This window comes from Papaver somniferum, unplaced genomic scaffold, assembly GCF_003573695.1.
Source record: "Papaver somniferum cultivar HN1 unplaced genomic scaffold, ASM357369v1 unplaced-scaffold_150, whole genome shotgun sequence".
Lineage (NCBI taxonomy): Eukaryota > Viridiplantae > Streptophyta > Magnoliopsida > Ranunculales > Papaveraceae > Papaver > Papaver somniferum.
In genome coordinates this window covers 5,845,911-5,868,069 of record NW_020624377.1, presented here as the reverse complement: position 1 = coordinate 5,868,069, position 22,159 = coordinate 5,845,911, and the positions used below count along the sequence as shown (strand labels likewise).

Below are 22,159 nucleotides of genomic sequence, written 5' to 3'. Positions count from 1 at the left end.
GCGATAGAAAAATTCTGAAAGAGGAAGATGATGATGAAGATGCTGATATGCACGGGAGTCAAATTCATGAACATCTAGATGCCTTTGAAGGTAGTGATATGGAAGCTAAACAGGAGGATGTAGAGGCCTTTGCAGATGATCAAGAAGAATGTGACGAGGAGAATCCAGACAGGGAACTCGAAGAGGATGATGAAGAAGAATAGGTTGAGGTTTAGATGCATTTACCATTTCTGTTATTTAGAGTCTCTTTTTAGAACGATCTAGCTTAGCTCTTAAAAGAACATTTTTTTTTTTGGGTCTTGTGGTCCTGATATCTCGGGTGGGATTATGATATTCTTGATTTTTTGTTTGGAAACATTTTTGTTTTAACGAATGTTATTAAATAAAAATTTATTTTTGGTATATCTTTTTTTTAATATTTATTATTGCTTATGAAAATTCAATTAACGTACTTAGCATTAAATTTGGGAAGTTATTTACGGATGGACTTTTTTCCAGGCCCGGGCCCGTAGTACTGGTCAAGCCCGGATCAGCCTTCACACCGGTCAATCTGAGATGTTAGTAGCATTACCTATTTAAATACTAGAGAACTAGTGACTCTTTAAGTTTAGGCACTCCGAAGTTGGTTTTATATATGATTTGGCTACTGCTGTTGCTGGGATGGTAGCAACTTTTAGCCATTTGGCTATTAAAACTTAGTTGCATATATATTTGCAAATGCGTGAAATAATTTATCCATAACCTATTGAACAACTAGACAAGAACTAGTGTCTTAAAGGATTAGGCATATGAAACAACTACTACAAAAGCCAGTGGTTTTATGTTGTTGGCCACTAAATGAATCTCTAAATGCAAAATCTATTAAACAATTAAAAGATAATTGTTGACTTATTGTTTTTGCTAATAACCTGACGACTACACAAATTAGTGGTACCTATTAGGTGACAATTGTTTGTCAACTAGCCAAACTAGTAGCTTTAGAACATGGCGACCAACTAATCATTGCGAACTTGTTGCTTTAAACATAAAACAACATCCACTTACGCCATTACGGCTGGGAAACTAACATTGATTGCATAAACTGATAGGCAACTAAAGATTTGAATAGGCCACTACCATTGGTCAAGTAGCCTTTGGTCGGTATCCGGAAAGGCTTCCCTAACAGCCTTAAGTTCTCTTTTCAAAACATCACACTCGAATTGTACCTTCTGGAACCGTTCCTTGACTTGTTTCAAAGACCTTGAGTTGCAATTTCCGTCCAACACCACAAAAACGATGAATACGCGGTTCCACCAAGCATCCGATGTTTCATCAATGTCTTTGTCTAGACTTTCAAAGTGGTTAGTGATTGTTTTCCAAACTCTTGTAATGACACAATTCTCTTCATTAGTGAATGGAGTCATGATGTTTCTCTTTTTTTTTGCTCTTAAATGGTAATTAAATGAGAAAGAGAAGAGGAGGTTGATAATTAGGGTTTTGACATGGAATAGGTGAGATATGGGCCTCTATATATAGAATGGAGCGACCAAACTACCTCAACCACATTTGGTTGAGTTAAATTCAAAAATAAATGCAACCACTAACATGAATCGTTAATCCGTAAAGATTAAAACCAAACAGGAGTGTCTGATTCTGACGAATCAGACAACTCGTTACCTTTGTCTCTTGGTTCGGTGATAGAAAATGATACCTCACTCGGCCTTCTTCCGCGCAATGGACCGGCAAGTAAGTATTTATCGTTGTGGGGAGGTTTCGAATGAGGAGTTATCGTGATTTCAACCTTGTCTTTCGTTTTCTTGTCACTACATTCCAAACACGATTTTTTTTTATATAAGACATCAACTTTATCTCTATCAGTTAAAGAGTCGTCAATGATATGCTCTAACAAAATAACGACTCTTCATCAAAAAGTAACGACTGGAATTTATAAGGTAACGACTCTTTGCAAAAATTGGACAGTGAGGATGATTTTGGTCCTTAAAGGGTCGTTAAAGATTAAACTTGGGTCGTCAAACAAGTAACTGCTGACCCTTTAAAAGAGATGACGATTGTAGGGATTATAGATTACTATCGACTCTAGTCTAGGGATTATATACTACTGACGACTTTATCGTTTTCTCCAACATAAGGCAGTTCAAGTTCAACCCAGATTCGTTACGCACTAATTTGGGGTCGTCAAACTACAGTCGTCATCTTCAACCTAATATGGCGACGACTCTATTCTAGGGCACAAAAGGTCGAAGTAGCAGAACAAGGGTCGTCATATTTACACTAACAGGTTAACGATTTTTCGTAGAAAAAGCATGCAATGCAAGAGTCGTTAGGGTATTATTTCTTCGATGCTAACGACTCTCACTCTGTAACTTCTATTTTTCAGTTACCAATCTCGATTACACAATCAAAAAACAACCAAAACATCGAATAGAAGGTGGGTTTAAGTTCACGTACCCTCTAATTAGAGCCATTCCCTTTTTGGGTTTCGATTTGCTTGCTTCAGGAGCTCTTCGCACGTACACCTTTGCATTCACCGTATCTACAAGGTTAGGAATTTGAAGTGCTTTGCGAGCGGTTTGCTTTGTTTTAGCCATATTTGAGAAGAAGTTAATCGTCGATTAAAGTTTTATCATCGACGATTACGCGATGAATCGGTTCGAAGAATTTTCCTCGGTGGAGGTGGAGTCGTTAATGGTGGAGGTGGAGAAGAGAAAGGGAGGAGAGGAAGATGAAGATAAAAGAGAAACTGATTTTCTCTTTGATTTAATTAGGGTATATAGATTAGGGACCTTAATTAGGGTAGTTAATTAGTGAAACTGATTTTCAATTAGTGAAGGGTAAAATAGTATATTCATATTGCGATATTTACACCCCTGAAAATTTTTGGGGGCAAACAAAATTCCATGGCCCCCAATTAAACTAGGTTTTTTAATCGTTCGAGAACTGTGATGGATTACTTCTTGAAGATGCGTGGTTCTGATTTTATGGTTATAATATTATGGATGCGTTATCAGGTATTTCTTTTTAACAAAAGAATTTCGTTTTCATAGTATTTTCTAGGGTTCCATGAAGATATGATTGTCAAACATAGAGATTTCACCGTTAGATTTTCAAGAAATTTGAATATGTTCAACCCAATTAAGTATCACATGCTCTTTACAAATTTCACTAAAATCGGAATATGATGCAATTTCCAAAAAACGATTTTAATGAAATTGTTTATGTTAAGAAAAACCCTAGTTTGTAACAGCGTAGCAAACCTTGATGTTTTTAGAATTCCAACCGTTGGATTATTTTGTATTCTTTGCATGTTCTACATAGTGTTTCTTCCTGAAACATTGTAAAAATTGCATAAAGATCCAATCATGGAAAGTATTCAAAAGTATGTGATATTTCCATCTATGTCCACCGAAACGTGAATTAGAACAGTTATACGGCGTCACATAGATTTGTTTTCTTTAGGCGTTGGATTACCTTGAAATTTTGTTATGTTTAGAGAAAATTTTTGTTGAATCTTCTGTAAAAAATTTCATTATCATCAGATATGTCTAAAATTGGTTTCTAATCACCACAGTTGGATGATGAAATTTTCAATTTTAGGATTAACAATATATTTGGGCTTCTATGATAATAGTTTCAAGTTTATTATCAATAGGCCTGAGTAATTCATATATAATAAACCATATATGTGCACTTTTGTTAACCATGACCTAGTCGACACAATGGACCAAGCCTTGACTAAACCAACTCGATTAGAATTTGACCTTTTGGAGTCAGAAGTACTTGAGCACCATTAGGAACCTCTGCTACAGAAATCGTTTGTTTCTACAAGGGCTTTACAAAAGGTGACATGAATCAAAAAAATCTTTTCATTTTTATCTTTTCAACTTCATCCATTATACTAAATTAACAGTAGATGCCGAAGTATGTTAACAAGAGATTCACGGTCTTTAGTAAGCTATTCAACCCAATGTAAGTAGTTGGGAGGTTGTGATATTCTCTTAAACAAAAATATTTACATTGGGATAAAAAAAAATCTCCACTTGAGGTAACTGTGCCAAGTATAAATATGGAAAGAACCTCGAAGAACAGGGAGTTAGACGTGCCAAATGATATCAATATTGGTATCTAGAACATGTGAAAGAGTTGGAAATGAATTTTGTAGTAGGTATTGGTACAAGCAATATAATACGGGTATCGTAGCAGCAACCAATTGCCACCTATGTAGGGAGTTTTAAAGAACCACAAACTCACTGTATGTTAGAGGAAGGTCATATTGTAGACATCAACTTTAATGGCAAGAAGAACTTTGCCTTTCCATTAGACTTACCCAAATTTGATTATTTCATTCAATTGAACCAGATCCACTTTCTTTACTTATGGAATGAAAGGTATATCATTTCCACGAGACATAAACACTCTAAAGCACTTGAGGTATAAGGATCATCATGTGAAAATCATCCACATGAATCGTAACACTCTAAAGTATTTGAGTTGAACCTTACTTTTGTTACGTAATAAGTCTACACCACTTATTAAGTCTCACAAAGCTCGATGTCTAACAGATAGTGGTTTCCCTCCCACTAGCTTAAGGAATATAACTAGTTTTGTTGTTGAACTAGTTTTTTATAGTGTGAATACGATGATTGGATCATCGAGATAAGCACTGCTCAAATTTTGTTTCCAAGAGGAAACAAAGATTAAAAGTCACAAAAAGCTCTGTATGTACCGAGAGATAATCACACCTTTTTAATTTCCAAAGAAACCCATGCAAGTGGATATCATATGGAAACTCACAGTGATGCAAATTTTATTGATTGCATCTTGTATTGTCTTTAATGGATACGAAAGAAAGCATATTCTTAGAGAAATTTTATGAGTCAATTTGGTGAAATATAAATCACTAGTATTTGGATTACTGAATCCATATTGACCCCGACAATGAAATATTGGGTATTGACTCACAAAGGCTTTGGCATAACCATAAAGCCATTTTGGTTGTAACATGATGATCGTTTTGAAAGGACTTATACGTACATCACTTTATTTGAGCGAACGAGACAACAGGAAAAAGATTGACAGAACGTGAAATAACGAAGTATCTCAATAAGTGTTTTCTAAAGTACTAGATGCACAAGCCCCCTTTCCGTTGTGATTTTAAGTAAGAAAGTGTATCACTCATTTAACAAAGTCTTCAGTAAAACAGGATCAAAACCATCCTAAGATGCAAAAGGTAAACAATCCATATTACAAAGAAAAAACGAGGTGATATTTAGAAAAATATCCGTGCAGAATGCGGACCATTAAAGTGACTTATGGCTCTCGTGGATGTTTTTACATTTTGAACTAGTTATAGTTCCCAAGTAATGTTACGTTCGGAAAACTACTAGCACATATTATACATGTAAGGACTCACCATCCCTTGTAAATGCTAGAGAGTATACATCAGAAGGACTTGATGGTTATTACATGTTTAATGGGATCAACATAGAGCATCTTATACCTCATGGTCTCACAAAGTCTATCATTAAAGATTACAGATGGTGCCTAAGGCATAGGTTATGAGTACCAACCTACCTTTATTGCTTTGGGGATATGCAATATTGCACACATCTTTACTTAATTCGTTTTAGAACCCAATATTAGTCAACCTTTTCTGTGTACCAGTTGGTAACTGGATTTAAGCCTGACATTCGTGTTCTTACGCATTTTTAGTTCCACTATTGTTGATGGTGGTTTTTAGCTTAGGGTTAAAATCGTAAAAATGTACATCCGACATGATGTCACTATGACCATTAGCACATTTATTGAATCAACCAGCATGCCTACGTAAGAATTACCAGGGTACCTTTTTTTTTACATGGGTCATGTTCCACGGCAAAACCCTTAATATTGACTAACATCATCCATGCCAAACTCTAATTCTCATACTACCGCGCCAAGGCATGCCAACCATGCCAGCCGCACCACTGTGCCAATGGCAAACCATGTCAGCCACATCTTCGCGCCAAGGCATGCCAGTCGCACATCTTCGCGCCAAGGAATTGATGTCGAACATTGTTTTGTTCATGTTGTTGTCTCATTTGTCGATCTTTTTAATTTTTTATGGTTTCCGAATGTTGTCTAGCTTAATCATTTTGTTTAGTTATCCATCATGTTCAATTGCTTAGTTACTAGCACAATGTTAACTCATCATCTGGTACGTGTGTCACTTGACACACGACACCCTGTTGGTCACGGAAATTGTATTTTAGGAAGCATTATTAACAGGAAAGTGTTGTGGAGTTGAAAAACGTAGATAATCCAACCGAAGACGATGGTTGTAATCAATGTGGCATCTATCATCCTCGACTCACAAACAAAGGCAAAAAAGAATTACAGCATGGAAAATGCAAGATCATCTTTCTGATGCAAAGAGCAAAATCTCAAGTAGTTTGTAAGTTGTTAGTTTTTTTTCAGAGTTCTGTTACTAATTTGTTTCTCACACCATCAAATTAAAAATGTTAATTTAGAATTTGAGTAGAAGTTTATAAAATGTTCATCTTTCTTTTCGTTTGATGGGTTCGTAATTAGTATAGTGGTTAGTTAGTGGCCCAAAAATACTACCATATAGAAATTACAAGGCCCAAGAATCCAAGGGAGAGAGCATGAAAACCATCCTGCATCCTATACTACATTTATATTTTAATGTACAGAGATTTTACATAACTTAGCATCAGAAATAAACCATCCTGTAAAGATGTTGATGAACGATGACAGCCTAACCGACTTGATTAATTACATAATGTATTGCCAAGGATTGAGGAGTTTCGACGGCGCTTGTAATTTAAAGGCCATCAAAGTAACCTCCAAAGGTAATATGAGCTCTTGTGAGAGGAACACCTCTAGCTGCTGAAATTGCATTGTTCAGTTTAGTTGCATGGTGAACCACTTGCTTAATCCTCTGCAAAACCACAACGTATTCCTTGAATTGTTAGAAAAATAGTTGGGTGTTTCTCTAATTCTATAAATTTAAAGATCTGAAACTAATTAATCAAGAAGTCTTGTGGAGATTAGCTTATAAGCTGAAATGATAAACATGTAAAAAGAAGGGAATTTGCAGACCTCGTTGTCTTCTGCATAAATCTGGAATCTGAATTTTTGATTCTGCTGATGATGTTTTTTTCTGTTTCCTATAATGAAAATACAGATAGTAGCTGCAGTGATTCCTATAGAACAGAGAGCTCCAATTCCAGTTATCCTCCACTTCCAGATATGCAAACCACCACCATTGTTCCTTTCTTGTAAGTTTCTTTGATCTTTTTTCATACCCGAATCCAAACAATTCTTTTTCACCGCCTCTTGATCACCATCAATTTTCTTATTCTCTGTTTCTTGTTTATCCTCAAATTGAATTGATCCTCCTGGTTCAATTGTTGGTGTGGGGGAGTCTAATTTCATTTCCACGAATTCGTTCTCCTTGATTTTCTTAAACAAGACTTGTGAAATTGTATCGTGATCTTCTCCAACTAGTACCAATTTCGGATTTTTGATCTCAACAACAGGAACTTTAATCATCTCTTTTACTACTATAATTCGTTCCTCCTCTGTTTTTTTCTCCTCCTTTTTGACAAGAACTGATTTCTTTGGTGGTGATGGACATATGAAGTAATCCTCAAACCCGGAAGCAATTGTTAACACCTTCTTGTTATGATTCTGATGATGTAAATCGAAAAACCCATCATCAGAAAGGACTTCCCATTCATCTAAATCCATTCGGTTTGAATGTTTCTCCATGATCTGATCAGACTAAGAAGAAGAAGAAGAAGAGAAATGAAAAGGGTTTTGAGAAGTAATTCAGAAAATGAGCAGCAGCATGAAGAAGTAGTAATAGTAATCAGACTGTTGAATTTATTGAATATCTAAGGAAGATTTTTATTGTGATTTTTTGATATTTTTGGTTTCGTAAAGAGAAGAGCAGACTGAGTGTGTGTCTTGTTGCTGAGAAGAAGTGGAGTATGAAGTTATCCAGTTTATTTTCTTGATATTAATATTTTCTTGTTTACTTTATTTTTACTTTGATATCTTCGTTCTTTAATTTTGAGATACAAGTTCTTGGAAAATAATGTACGTTCAGAATATCAATGATATGTATTAACGATTTTTCTGTTTTTTACATTGAGCATGAGTCATGAACAGTGACACAATTTCTTGACGGTGAGGATGATTCTGAATGGAGTTTTTGGATTGTGACCGGAACAAAATTCAAACCTTCTTTTGATACGATTTCCATGTGGGCGCACAATCACGTGGAAGTGTAAATGGGTAATCTAAGCTAGAGAGATTCTGTGAATCTAAAAATAATGGGGAAGTGAAAGCAAAGGTGGGGAAGTGTCGGTTGCTTGCTAGCGTGGGATGCTAGGTATCAAGCATGAAATGGTGGACTAGATTCAGGGAGAGGGTTTAAAAGTTTGAAGGGAAAACTCGAAAGGGAAAGCTAAATTTGGGGGTATCTTTACTAATGAAAAGCGTCGCATTTTTAGGGGCGACTTTTTTATTCCCAACCTATACGCTATATTAAGGGATGTTCAAAAACGCGGAGAATACGTTAATGCCCTTACATAATCGGAAGCTACACTGTAGCCGGTTGTAAATACCTAATCGGAAGGTTATTAACTAGATTACACTACCGATTAAGTTCGTTTATGTGCCAAACTCGTATCTGGCTTCTATAACAATCGGGAGTAACAAGTTCCTCGAGAGACTACCGATTGTTAAAGTATAGAAATTAGAAATCTTTAAATTTTTGCAATGGTGAAATTTGGGGCTCCTATATAATCGGACGAATTAAAACCTGTCTAAGCTAACGATTTGGGGCTTCCCATAATCGGAAAGCTACGAGTAACAATACCTCCCGATTATGGTAGATTTCAAATTCATTAAATGAAGGATTTTAGAAGAAAACTTATTTTGGGGCAACCTATAATCGGAAGTTTATGTAATCCATATACCTTCTGATTATTACTACATCCAAAACACGAACCAAATGGTTATGGCCGGCTCTGTACCCTCGAAACCTATGGAATTTGGCAGTGGTTCGATTTGGGGCTTCCAATAATCGGTAGGTATATAAGTAACAAACCCTACCGATTTTTGGCTACTCAACAATCGGTAGCTTATGATGTGGTAATGCCTACCGATTATTAACCGTTTGACAGATAAAACCAAAGTCAACCTAAATTCATTTCATTTCATTTCTATTCAACTTTAACTTCAACTTCAACTCCTCTTCTCCTCTTTCCTTCTGATTGCAGAGAGGAAAACTCTCCCCCTCTCCTCGCTATACATCGTTAATCGTCGAATCGAATCATCGTCGATTATTCTCTATAAAGATGAAAGAAAAGGAACCCCAGAAAGCTAAAACCAAAAACGTTTGTCGCGGTAAGGATCCAAACATTGGATTGCATGCTCGTAATAAAGAGGTTTTAACTCACGAACGCGAAGAAGATGCGTCCCCTGATGTAGGAGATACTCAAAGCCAAACTCTCCAGCAACTTGAAATGGCGCCTATTAGGTAAGATTCTACCATTAATTTGCTTTATATTGTTTTAATTCGTCGAATCCATGATTTTTTTTTAGGGTTTTCGGTTATTACCCATATTCGGTAGGTTAGTAATTGTTTTAAACTCCCGATTGTTGTCGATTTCTTCATTTCACAAGAACATTCGTTATATTCGGGTGCTAAATATTTAGGTTGCCTACCGATTATTGAACATTTTTCATTACTGGGGCCTAAATCGATCATAATCGGAATGTAATTGTGTTTCCGAATATACTAGGGAAGAACAAGTATTAGAGACGTATTAAGCGGTTGATATGTTGTGTAATTTGCTTCCGATTGTTTAGGCTGAACCATATTAGTAGTTTCTGGACACAAAGTGATGAATATTCGGTAGACATTAGTTTTGTGAGACTTCCGATTGAGATTTATTCGGAAAGTTATACTTTTTATTGCTTTCGATTATTCCTATTCGGAAGGTTGTGTTGAAATTTAGTTTTCGATTATTTGGTGTAGATAAACATATTCGAACACCAAAAATTTCTTTTGTTTTCGATTATTTGTATTCGGTAGGGTTTAGTGAACTGGGGATTTCGATTGTTCGTAATCGAAAGCTAGTGGTTTACTCAACCAATCGAATATGGATATTCGGGAACGGTGTATTTAGATTAACTTCCGATTATATAGTTTACAAACCTGTTGTACTTTCTTCGCGTTGTTTAGAGATAGGCGAGGTAGAAAAGTCGAAGATGCAATTGTCTCAGATAGTGCAAGGAAGCAAAGGCGTCAGAACTTGACATCTAGTGCAAGAAGAGCTAGGACTGCTAAAGCCGCTTCAAGTGCTCAAGATGAAACTCAACAAGCAAGTCAAGAAGGTGTTAAACCAAGTGCCCCTCAATCAAAACCAGTTCAAGAAGGTGTTCAAACATGTGCCTCTCAATCACAAGCAGTTCAAGAAGGTGTTCAACCAAGTGCTCCACAATCACAAGCATAAATTCAACTAGAAGCACCCGAAGATAGAGTACCAAAAGTAGGACAACCTAGTGGTGCGCAAGAAGAAGGAGAAGCCGAAAAGAAAAATCCTCCTCGAAAGAAAGCGAAACACCTTGTCCCAAATGAACTGAAGGTGAAGGATATTCCAGAAGGTGTAATCCTTGGGCTTCCGGAGGATGGAGGACAATTGTTATTTGGATACAAAGACTCCTGGGCCAAAGAAATATATGAAACCGAAGTAATGACCGTATCCATTTTATTTAACTATTATGTTTTTCTTCGTAATACTTTATGTTATTCTAATTTTTTTTGTAACTTGTCATATGTTTAATAGTATCATTCCGATGCGGTTCGGTTTCTCAAACCGACCGCCACACCAACTAAAATGTTGGATTGGCCTTTTAAGGATGAATGTGAAAAGTTCAAGACCATTATTGCAAATTCAGGGTTGGCTGATGCTGCGGAGAACTCAATGTTGGAACATGACCGGGTGGCTATATCGGCGTTTGTTGAGAGACTTTATCCTGAGACCGACACCTTCCATCTGTCGTTTGAGGAGATGACGATTACCCCAGATGATGTTGTGCAGATTGTTAGACTCCCTGTCCATGACAAAGGTGTTAGGGCTGAGTTCACAAAGCAGTTGGAATGGACCAAACTTTATGATCTAACTAAAAAGTATTTGGGTTGGGATGAAGAAACATCTACAACTGAGTTCAAGAGATGCATGAAGTATAGAACTAGACAGTTCAACATTAGTACTCTGATGGATATGTTCAAGGGAACCAACGAAAAAGAAGAGAAAGGAACTTTAACCGATGAGCAAGTCAACCACGCGGCCACCGCATATCTCCTATGTGTATTGGGATGTGTCATTTTCCCCAATACCAGTGGAAATCGGGTAGACACCAACCTTTTACAACTTCTGGATCCTCTCGATAAAGTGCATGAGCACTCTTGGGGCACGGCATGCCATGCGTGGTTGATGGAAGAGTTGAGAAAGGCGTCGAGGGTTGGAATTAGCCAAGTGGTCGGGAACGTGAGTCTACTACAGTATTGTTTATTAACTCTACATAGTTGTTTTTTTTTTTGGTTTTACTACCATTGAAGATTCAATTGCCTAATACTTGTAAAAACGACAATATAGGCATGGATCTACGACCACTTCCCTATCTTGAAATTGGCCATTGAAAACCCGGCGTGGAAGAAAGGCGATCCTAGAGGAACAAAGTACGTCTTCGATGAAAACCATTATAGGATGAAGGAGCAGCAGCTTATTCGTTTGAGGGAGGTTTTGAATTCACTGACAGCCCAAGACGTATGCTTTGATCCGTACAAGGAAGACCGAGCTGATGGACATATCGCGGGTCGATCCGATTTGTGCCCTTATTTTGGACCGTTGTGGCAGCCCACGGGATATGTGATGTACAATTCCTCAAGGGTGATGCGACAACACGGTTTTGTACAAGGTATACCAAAAGGAGGAAATCCATGGAAATTTCTCTTTGATCCTGGAGGAGTGCACGTCTGATAAGGATTCTATCACGGTCGTTCACAATAATAAACCATCCTATAAATTGCATTGGGATAGAAGGGCGCATTACTTGATCAACCTAGGAAGGCCATCCAACAAAGGTTTTGAAAATGCTCCCAACTATATGGAATGGTACCTGAGTGTTTCTCACATTCGTGTAATCCGTGATCTTAAACCAAAGCCAGCTTCGTACAAGAGTATCCTCAAAGAAAAACCTGTGGGTTATGAAAGATTGGTACGTATTTTTTTTCTTAGTTTAGTTTAATATTATGGGTCAAAATAGAGTAATAACCGTTTGATGGTATGCTATGTTTTAAAACAGAAGGGCAGGTTCAAGAGTTTGTCCAAATGGTGCACTAATTGCATAAAAGCCGGAGAGCCTGTGCCACTTGATAAGATAAGAAAGCACCAAAAGTTGATTGATAACATTGACAATGAAGATTATGCATCTCAGTTTGGGGAAAAATCCAAGCAACCTAAAAAGATTGTGAAAAAAAAAGAACTCGGGCGTCATCGAGCACTCAAGTTGATGAAACCAATGATAATGTTGGTCCAATTCGTCGCAAAGTCAAAAGAAAGAAATAGTAAACTCTCGATGTTTTTGTTCACTTATGGATAACTTTGTTTATGTCGGATTGTGTCGTTTTCAAACAATGTGTCGGATTATGTCGTTTTCAAACAATGTGTCGGATTTTTAGTTGTTACGCATGTTTACGGATTGTGAATGGTTCCTTGTATGGATTATGAATGATTATGTTGCTATGTTTATGCATTTAACGATGACTCGCAAGCAAATCACATGAAGAGACATGAACCTGTTGAATTTTGGAACACAACCGGAAGCTAAGTTTATATGTTAACCTACCGATTCTGGGGATTTTGCATTTTTTGGTCAGAATCGGAAGCTTTATATATTATTAACCTACCGATTCTGGGGATTTTTCAAAATATTTTGTCAGAATCGGAGTTTTTTAATATACTTTGCCTTCCGATTTTTCAGTGTAAAAAAACTTTGTTTCCTGGAACCAAACAACACCATAATCGGGAGGTATATGTGCACCTTGACTTCCGAATAATAATAATCGGTAGGTTTAGTTTTTATTACCCTATCGATTATTATATGTAAAAAAACTTTGTTTCATGGAACCAAACAACACCACAATCGGAATGCAAATGTGCACCTTGACTTCCGAATAATAATAATCGGCAGGTTTAGTTTTTATTACCCTCTCGATTATTCTATGTAAAAAAACAGTTTCCTGGAACCAAACAACACCATAATCGGAAAGAAAGTTGACTCATAACATAACCGAATATTACAATCGGTCGGTTGTTTAACAAAATAATCTACCGATTTCGTATAATCGGCTAGTTTTTATATTAATAATACTCCGATTACATCCATTATATAAAGTTCAAACGACCTTAACCTTACAATTTCGTCAAAAGCACCTAAATCCATACTCCTAATTGACCATAAAAGTATTAAAACAGATCATAACTTCCAGTGATCATAGAAATTGTCCCTCTTGATTTTGTAGCATCCTTCATGTTCAAATCGTTTCCCGTAGAGGTCCACGTACCGGCGATCCGCAAGATTTCTCTGAAATTACGAATGAGTAACAAGTTAGTACTAACTTTTGTTAATGTGAGTTGGAGTTACAGAGATACTTACTCGTTTTTCATACGTCCACCAAGGAAAAGCGTTCCTAACAAACCGTTCCTCATCTTCAAGTTTGTAAATCTCCTTATCGAGCGCATTCTTTCTCATCTTAATGTCATTGGATGATCTTCGAATTCGATTACCATCTAAGGCCTCAAATACCATTAAGATACGATTCCATATCTTCTCTTCGGATTCCGATTTGTGGAGCTTGTGAACACGATCATGAGCAGTTACCAGAACCCACGCTCTATAAATAGCACAATCTTCTTCTTCGGCAAAAGCAATATCCATTTTTTTTGTTATGAAAATTAAAACTGAAGAGAGGAAAGAGTTTGGTGCAATTGGGGTGATAGATATGAGTTTCTTTATACAGGTTTAGGGTCCAACGGCTCTTTCTGTTTTTCCCCAAAACTCCAACGGCTAATTTGACGAAAGTTGAATGTGGAGAAACCAATAATCGATAGGTATTGTATTTAGCATATCTACCGATTATGGTAGCTTTCAAAATTTGAATTTGGGGCAACTTATAATCGGTAGGTTTTGTAATATATTTAACTCCCGATTAACGCTGCATCCAAAATACGAACCAAGTGGTTATGGCTGGCTGTGTACACTCAAAACCTATGGAATATGGCAGGGGTTGGATATGTGGCTCCTTATAATCGGTAGGTTTTGTAATATATTTAACTCCCGATTAACGCTGCATCCAAAACACGAACCAAGTGGTTATGGCTGGCTGTGTACACTCAAAACCTATGAAATATGGTAAGGGTTCGATCTGTGGCTCCTTATAATCGGTAGGTTGTTAAGTTGTATTCCCTTCCGACTATAGAAGGTTTCAAAATTCAATACATAAAGGATTTTAGAAAAAACTCATTTTGGGGCAACTTATAATCGGTAGGTTTTGTAATATATTTAACTCCCGATTAACGCTGCATCCAAAACACGAACCAAGTGGTTATGGATGGCTGTATACACTCAAAACCTATGGAATATGGCAAGGGTTCGATCTGGGACTCCTTATAATCGGTAGGTTGTTAAGTTATATTCCCTTCCGATTATAGCAGGTTTCAAAATTCAATACATGAAGGATTTTAGAAAAAAACTCATTTTAGGGCAATTTATAATCGGTAGTCATATATGTTGGATAGCCTACCGATTATAAAAGAGATTATTATCCGAAGTATCTACACTATAAACGGTAGGTACAGTTTCAATTTAAGCTACCGATTCACCTCTAACCTACTGATTATGGTGTAGGCTCCCGATTATATAAGGGCATATTGGCCATTTCGAAAAATCAGATATAAGGGATAGCTTAGAATTACGTTTGGGTGACCTTTTTGTCTTTTAGTGTCGCCCCTAATTCCTTTTGGGTTGCCCCTAAAAATGCCAGAATAAAAAGCCCTTCAAGGGTTCAAATTCAAACACAAATTTAGATTTTTCCAGTTTTACTTCTACTGCTCTACATATGAACCTGAGCTGTTTCCTAGATACAAACGCAAAATGTAATGTGGACGGATGTTTGTGATGTATGCATGATAATAGTGTCGCCCTTTTTAGGATGGATACATTATTATGGAGCTAAAATTCTTAACTTTTTTTTTCTCTCCTAGTGTGTAATTTTCCTTTATCGATTAAAAATTTGGTCAATGTGTTTATATGAAGCCAACATGCTTTTAATGTTTTTCTCTCTCTTGTCTATTTTTTTTTCGGCAGTGCTATACACCTCCCTACTCTCCTCCCTGATGAGGTGTTTTTCCATGTGGCACCTAACAAATAAAATCTTAAAAACACGTCACATAAAATTTAACCCGTCTTTCATCTCCTTCGTTCTTTGTTGGGCAGAAACTCAAAAAAAATTCTAAACAGAAATGCAAAACTCTAAATCATTGAAATCATGATCTTGTTGTAGATCGAAGACTCCAAATCATCTACTATGGGGAAACAAGAGCCTTCAAAGCTCTACTTCATCTCATCAAAAAGAAAAAGTAGATCTAAACATCTAAAATCAAGTTTGATACAAAATCATGATGATGAAAATCTAAAATCGAGATCCGGAATGGGTTTAAGGTAAAAATTCGGTTCATTTGTCCATCATGAAATTACTTTTAAGCAAATGGGTCATATATGAAATTTGATTAATAATCTGATTTTTGATTGTGGCGGAGGTGATGTAAATGGTAATGGTGGTAATGTAAGTGACCAGTGAGATTCTCACAAGTAGTAAGGAGTTTTTAATTTTTGATTGATAACTGAATCAATAGTGCTTAAGGAGATCAGAGAGGGAATAGATCTGGTGTGGTGGTTGATGTTTGTCATGGATTGATGGTGTTATTTCAATGGGAATTTGGGTTTAGTGATGCCATGATTTGAAGAAGATGCAAATGTTGTTGTAGTGGTGTTCATAGCCGGAAATTATAAAGAAGAACTGTTGCTGTTGTTAATTTTGTGATTCATGGCCGTCATCGATGAAAGTTCTGTGGTTGTTCAGGTCTTGAATCAGCTGAATGAGTGTGCTAGAATAGTTTGAGAAGTTAATAGAAATGATGGGTTTGTAACTGTGAATGATTGCAACAGTAACTGAAACATTTGCTATCAGAGATTAAGGGGAAAAAAACGATCAGAGATTAAGGAAAAGAAAACAAAAAGAAGAAAAGAAGAGGAGAAGAAGCAGTCCACTCAGCTCACACGTAGAGAGAGAAAGTTGTTATTTTTTTGTCCACTGAGCTTGCCACATCAGACAGGGAACAGAATAGGAAGGAGTACGGGGAGGAGAATAGCATTTTGGATTTTTTTTATAAATAAAAAAATTGGTCAATGAAGGTAGAGAGTATCACTTTTTTTATCCGTGTCTTCCACCAAGACCTCTGAAATCGGGGTGCACATTCCGGCTCTCCGTATTAGATAGTTTTGTCTTCACAAAACATGTGTTGTTTTTTATTACTTCTTTTAAAACAAGAAAAATATATTCTATTCTAATTAAAATACAAGTTCCATGTAAACGAAAAACAACTTTTCTCTTTCGTTTTTTAATCTTTGTTTCGTATTTTATATATCTAACCTTTAAAAGCCTAAAAATGGAGATTCCAAATGCTACTACAACAAATGGGTTTTTTAATTCACACTTGAATGAGTTTTACAATCACACTTGATATCTTCGTCAAAATCTATTTTTTGAAAGTGGTTGTCCTCAAGTTCAAAATCCAAACTGTACAGAGTTTGATTCAACCCTCAAATTCATCTTGTATTGTTTGTTCTTAACATCATTTTCAATCGCACTTAAACTTAGTCCTAATTATAGATGTAGTCTTTATTGCAACAGACATGGTGAACACAACTATATATTGATTGATGCAGGTACTTCAGTGGTTAACTCACCATAAGATTCCTCATGTTGATTCTATCATTTGGACCCATGAACGCGATGATGCAGTATTTGGGTGAATTTAAAATCTTGATTCTTTCAAATATTAGTATTTCAGATCTAAATTATTTTAAATCAAAAGGTTTTGGATTTCAATTGAATCTTTTGGATTGAATATGTTTTCTCTCATTCAAGGACTGTAAATTCTTCACTTTCAATAATAATGGTGGCTCAAGGTATAAAGTAATGATATTACGTCAATAAACGAAATCTAAGAAATTGATTGCAATTTGCAAATCTCCTTGCCGCTTCTGATGGTGCAAAACTTTTCTGATGATGATCAAGCTGCTGATAATCAACTAGTTACTAGTTGAAATATTCTGGTGCACCCGGTCGAGTCTTTAGGATATTGTTTAAAAGAAGGAATTAAAAAAAAGTAATTGTAACCAAAAAGAGAAGGTGGTTTCCAAGGTGGTTTCAGAAGTTCCCTAAACTAATTAGGAGAGACGGAATGTGCACCCCGGTCTTAGAGGGGTGCACAAAGTTGGACTCGTTCACTGAATCATCCACTAGATTTATATCTTGTACGCTACAATATTTTAGTTTCAACCTATAACCGATATCTTGTGTGATCGTCTGTCGAGACAATACAACACCAAGATACTGACTTGATAATAGTTATGGTAAAAGACCGATTTACTATATGATCAATATCAAGTGATTAGGATTAATGTCCAAGTCTACTTACTTTTAGTTATAATAAAATAATTATAATTGTGGAATGTAAAAGTAAATCACGCAACAAGATTTTGTTAACGAGAAAACTGCAAATGCAGAATAACCTCGGAACATAGTCCAATTTTGAATACTCTCAGAATTAATACAATACACAAACAACAAATCCAACTTCGTAAAGTTGAGACCAAGTAATCTACCCCTAGTTACTTAGTTCCCTCATTATACCTGCGGTTACAAACGTCTGGCCCACACACCTGAATTCCAAGACAGAAATCACTATCTTGAGTTGCTTTACCGATGTAAAGTCTTAAGCACTCGACTCTTTTTGGATGTCTTTAAAACAGTTTAAGAACAAAGTTGTTTGGTAACTACTCCAATAATATTTTTAGAAAATATATGTTAAGTTTTGACAAGGCTCTTCAGTTTAAACTAGTAAACTCCTTTGTCCGGTAAAATCAATCCAGGTCCGAAATAATCAGACCTAGATTCGCAACTATCATATTCGGATACTAAAAAATACCACCAAATGATAGTTGACGATCTATACACTATTTGATTAAATCTATCAAAGATAAATCATATATTAGTCGAGTCCCAGCCGATCAAGATGTGTGCACGAACCAATCAGAAAAATCTTCTTTTCTTCAAATCTCCAGTTTCCTTCAATTGTACATGCGCACAAAAACATGATTCCACTTATGATCGATCATACACAAAACGGAGTCTGTTAACAATGGATGATCACAAGTTGTCTTCAGATCTAAAAAAAGTTCTGAAGTTCCCGTCAATACTTTGATCTAGTTTGAGTGACCTTATATTAGAAGAGAATGCTCTCAAGAATAATCAAACTAGGTGCAATCAAAGTTTCAACAACCGTTAGTCAATCAAATAAATAATCAAAAATGAAAATAACACTGCAATTATCTAGTTTCCCACCAACGGTACTCGTAGAGCTTCTTGATCCCATAGAAGTCTTTAGACGAGCAAACGTAAGAGATTTCGCCTAGTTAGGCCAGGGTACTTTCCTCTCCGGATATTAGGCTCCACCAGAAATAATACAAATAAAGTTTGCCTAACTCTCAGGATAGTTTTCAAGAGATGTAAACTCAACTATTTATAGACCAAGGTTGTTTGGACAACAAGGAAATTCCAAAACCGAAAGATTCTCAAGATATGCTATATGCACCTTATTCTGTTTTCATATTTCCAACTAATATCCAACCAATAATTCTGAAATCTCTCTTTAGAAAATATATAATTCTGAAATCTCTCTTTCTCTTCCAAGAGATATGTTTTGATTGCTAGAAAATCAAAAAATTACAATTCGAAAATCTTAATTAACAATTTATTAGTTAATTCTTATAAAATAAGAAGTAGATTACTCCTTATTTTTGAACTATTCTTGACATTCATGATGTAGTCCTGGTCCTTGGTATCCTTCAATTCTCCAGAATTTGAGTCAATATCCAACATACCTTGTAGAGTTTTAGGATCTCTTCGACCAGCAAAGGATAATTGTTTCTGAATATAGTTTAATTTTTTTTACCAAGTCGTTGGGTGTAAAACATGAGATCCTTGTTTTCTTTGTCAGATATCTGATGAGAGCAAGCAACAATATGTCCTTCGTTTTGTGCTCCAATCATTTCGTTGATGGTTCCCTTAGAGACATCATCGTTTGTAGATCTTAAATCACCAAAAATCTTAGATATTACACAGTTCGGTGATGATACAGCGGATATCCAAGGTTTCTTTTAGATCCTAAAGAGGTAGGAAACTCAAAAATATTGATCATCTGATATTATCCCACAAAGATCAATTTGTTTATCGCCTTCCAAAAGAAAGTACACAAAATCTGCAGACTCTTTGTCCCAATATGACTTATCTCTTGTACTTGCAAAAAGAGTTACAACTGCAAGCTTTCTAAAAACCCTTAATTCAAAGGGTATATCTTTGGTCGGTAATCTTCCCTTTTCCCAGTCAATCCTTTTTCCAATGAGACAGGTTGAAATGGTATCATGATCAATTTAAACACTAGTAATCATATATATATATATATATATATACATTTTACGATGTACCTAATAATGCTTGAAATCATCTTTCGATTGACATAATTAAAAAGATTTCAACCAAAATATGTGACAAAAGTTAGCTTCTTATGATCAATATTGTGAATATTAGCATAAAAGACTCTTACCATATCAGGTAAGTAGTTCTCAAAATCAAAAAGTTTTCCCCAGTTTTGATCTTGTTCACATAGATATCACTATCATCCGAAACTTCTGAATCAAATCTTTTTTCTGCAGTAAATTCTATTCATTTGAGGGTTTGATATCTGTCAAAACATGACTATCAATAAAATAGGGATGACACTTGTCAATATCCAACTGTTTTATGGAATCACATTGTTCGTCTCTAAGAGAGTTTGAAAAATCAGAATCATCTACAGAATCCATAGAAACAATTTATTTTAAAATGGTGCAACGTTTATCAGTGATTTTACTCTCGTCCATATGATCATACTTCTTCAAACACATACTTGTTAGGTCTTAACGTGTTTTCCTGCTCTGATACGTATTGAAAATGTTGGGGTACCAAAATACACCACCACTCTTTTCTTAGGCAATTTGTATGGACAAACTTAATAAACTCCGAGAGTTAGACTCAATCAAGGAATAGTATTTAGAGTTATATATCTATCTCTTTCAATTAGAACGTTTACCGAAACAAGTTTGTGAACCTAATAACAAAGAGATACCTTGGACGGTACCAAAGACCAATGTCCAAGAATCAATCAAAATGTATCCAACAAACTAGTTCAGATTTATCTATTATGATTGATAAACGCACAACCTATGATATTTCAATTATAAAGATAAAAAATATAATGCGCAAAAAATAAATAACACAGACACCATAAGTTTTGTTAAGGAAGAAACCGCAAATGCAGAAAAACCACGGGACCTAGTCCAAATTGAACACCAAACTGTATTAAGCCGCTGCAGAAACTAGCCTATTATAACTTAACTTCGGACTAGAATGTAGTTGATCCCTAAAATGTATCCCACCGATTAAGGTACAGTCGCGCTCCTTGCGCCTCTTGAATCCCAGCAGGACTCCGCGCAATTGATTCATTTAGATGAGGTCACACCAACTAAGAGTTGCTTCAACTCAATTGAAGACTTTGAACCAATATTCCTCCCACAGATTAATCATATATATGATTTCCTTTTATAATAAAATAGTTTGATCAAAGGTGATGGAAATCGATAGCAGAGACAAAGTGTAGATAACCTCAAAATCTGGACATATGCAACCCGAAGTGCAACCTAGATTATTATTCACCTCACAAGTATAAAACTTGTGGAATCAACAAAGTTTGAAACGAAGAAAACTTTGACGATTTCTATTTATATTGATCGAGTAAGCAGCTCAACGATTGATCTAGATCAGGATACATGAGTTATCAAGGAAAGATAACTGGACCTGGCCTCACGAATCCCTATGAAGACTTTGTAGTTTCTAAACCCTAAAAGGGTTAGGAAGAGGACGACTCTAGATACAACTAGGACACACCAAAAAGTAGTGTTGGGATTCAAAGATCCCAGTTTCTTAAATTTCTCCTTTTATAGACATTCAAAGCATATGTTGCTTTAGGTTTAAGCTAAGATAGCTTTGGAACCAAGCAAACAATATCCACAGTTAGATGAATCTTTTAATATGATTTACATAAGCAAGATATCCACTCTGCAGGTTAGGTGAAACTGTAACCGTGCTGTGTACAAGGACTATGTTCCACGTGGTTAGCCGAAACTAGCCCATTTGAACTTAAAAGCTTAATATTCAATTTTCATGAACACTTAAGACATTAATGTTGAGTCACAATCATGTGATCAAATACGTCTAGCGTTTTAGAGAATTAATCAAATGTTAATTATCTCGTAGAAATAATTTCATCGCACTTGAAGATAGTCAACATGGTTAATAATTGCACAAAGTACAAATACATAGTTGTTCGTGTCTCAGGTCTATCAGAGTACGTGTACCGGTTTGTAAACTAACCTGGTTCCGTAACGATAGTTCCTAAATGGTTTGCATACGAGTATCCATACCGATCCGGTTCACGAGTTGAAAGAGTTTTCACATGATATACATAAGAATATGCGTACCCCAAATATGCAAGTCGATATATAGCTACTTCGCTACGTGTACGAATACATGTAATGCGGGTACAAACTTATAACAGTTTTCCCAGTTTGTAAGACTGTCTTGTATCCAAATCTATAATAGTTCTATATTTTTATCTAAATCGATTCAAAACATTCCTGA

The 22,159-nt window shown here is 35.9% G+C and overlaps 2 protein-coding genes across 2 annotated transcripts; one reads left to right on the top strand and one right to left on the bottom strand.

Annotated features, from left to right (window-relative positions):
* Window positions 1-6,626: 6,626 nt before the first annotated feature.
* Window positions 6,627-8,110, bottom strand: LOC113335961. Its single transcript, XM_026581962.1, has 2 exons — window positions 7,099-8,110; window positions 6,627-6,937 (listed from the first exon to the last, which is right to left on the bottom strand). Exons 1-2 carry the CDS (start codon window positions 7,768-7,770, stop codon window positions 6,821-6,823), a joined length of 789 nt encoding a protein of 262 aa, XP_026437747.1. The 5' UTR covers window positions 7,771-8,110; the 3' UTR covers window positions 6,627-6,820.
* Window positions 8,111-10,910: 2,800 nt separating this feature from the next.
* On the top strand, window positions 10,911-12,056 carry LOC113336074. The gene is made up of 2 exons (XM_026582065.1): window positions 10,911-11,426; window positions 11,673-12,056. Exons 1-2 carry the CDS (start codon window positions 10,911-10,913, stop codon window positions 12,054-12,056), a joined length of 900 nt encoding a protein of 299 aa, XP_026437850.1.
* Window positions 12,057-22,159: the final 10,103 nt, after the last annotated feature.

Excerpts from the sequence above, each read along its gene's own strand:
- LOC113335961 (XM_026581962.1), bottom strand. The coding sequence starts at position 7,770 with ATGGAGAAACATTCAAACCGAATGGATTTAGATGAATGGGAAGTCCTT. Across the intron at positions 6,938-7,098 it reads TTTATGCAGAAGACAACGAG|AGGATTAAGCAAGTGGTTCA; the intron begins GTCTGCAAATTC and ends GTGGTTTTGCAG.
- LOC113336074 (XM_026582065.1), top strand. The coding sequence starts at position 10,911 with ATGTTGGATTGGCCTTTTAAGGATGAATGTGAAAAGTTCAAGACCATT. Across the intron at positions 11,427-11,672 it reads CCAATACCAGTGGAAATCGG|GCATGGATCTACGACCACTT; the intron begins GTAGACACCAAC and ends ACGACAATATAG.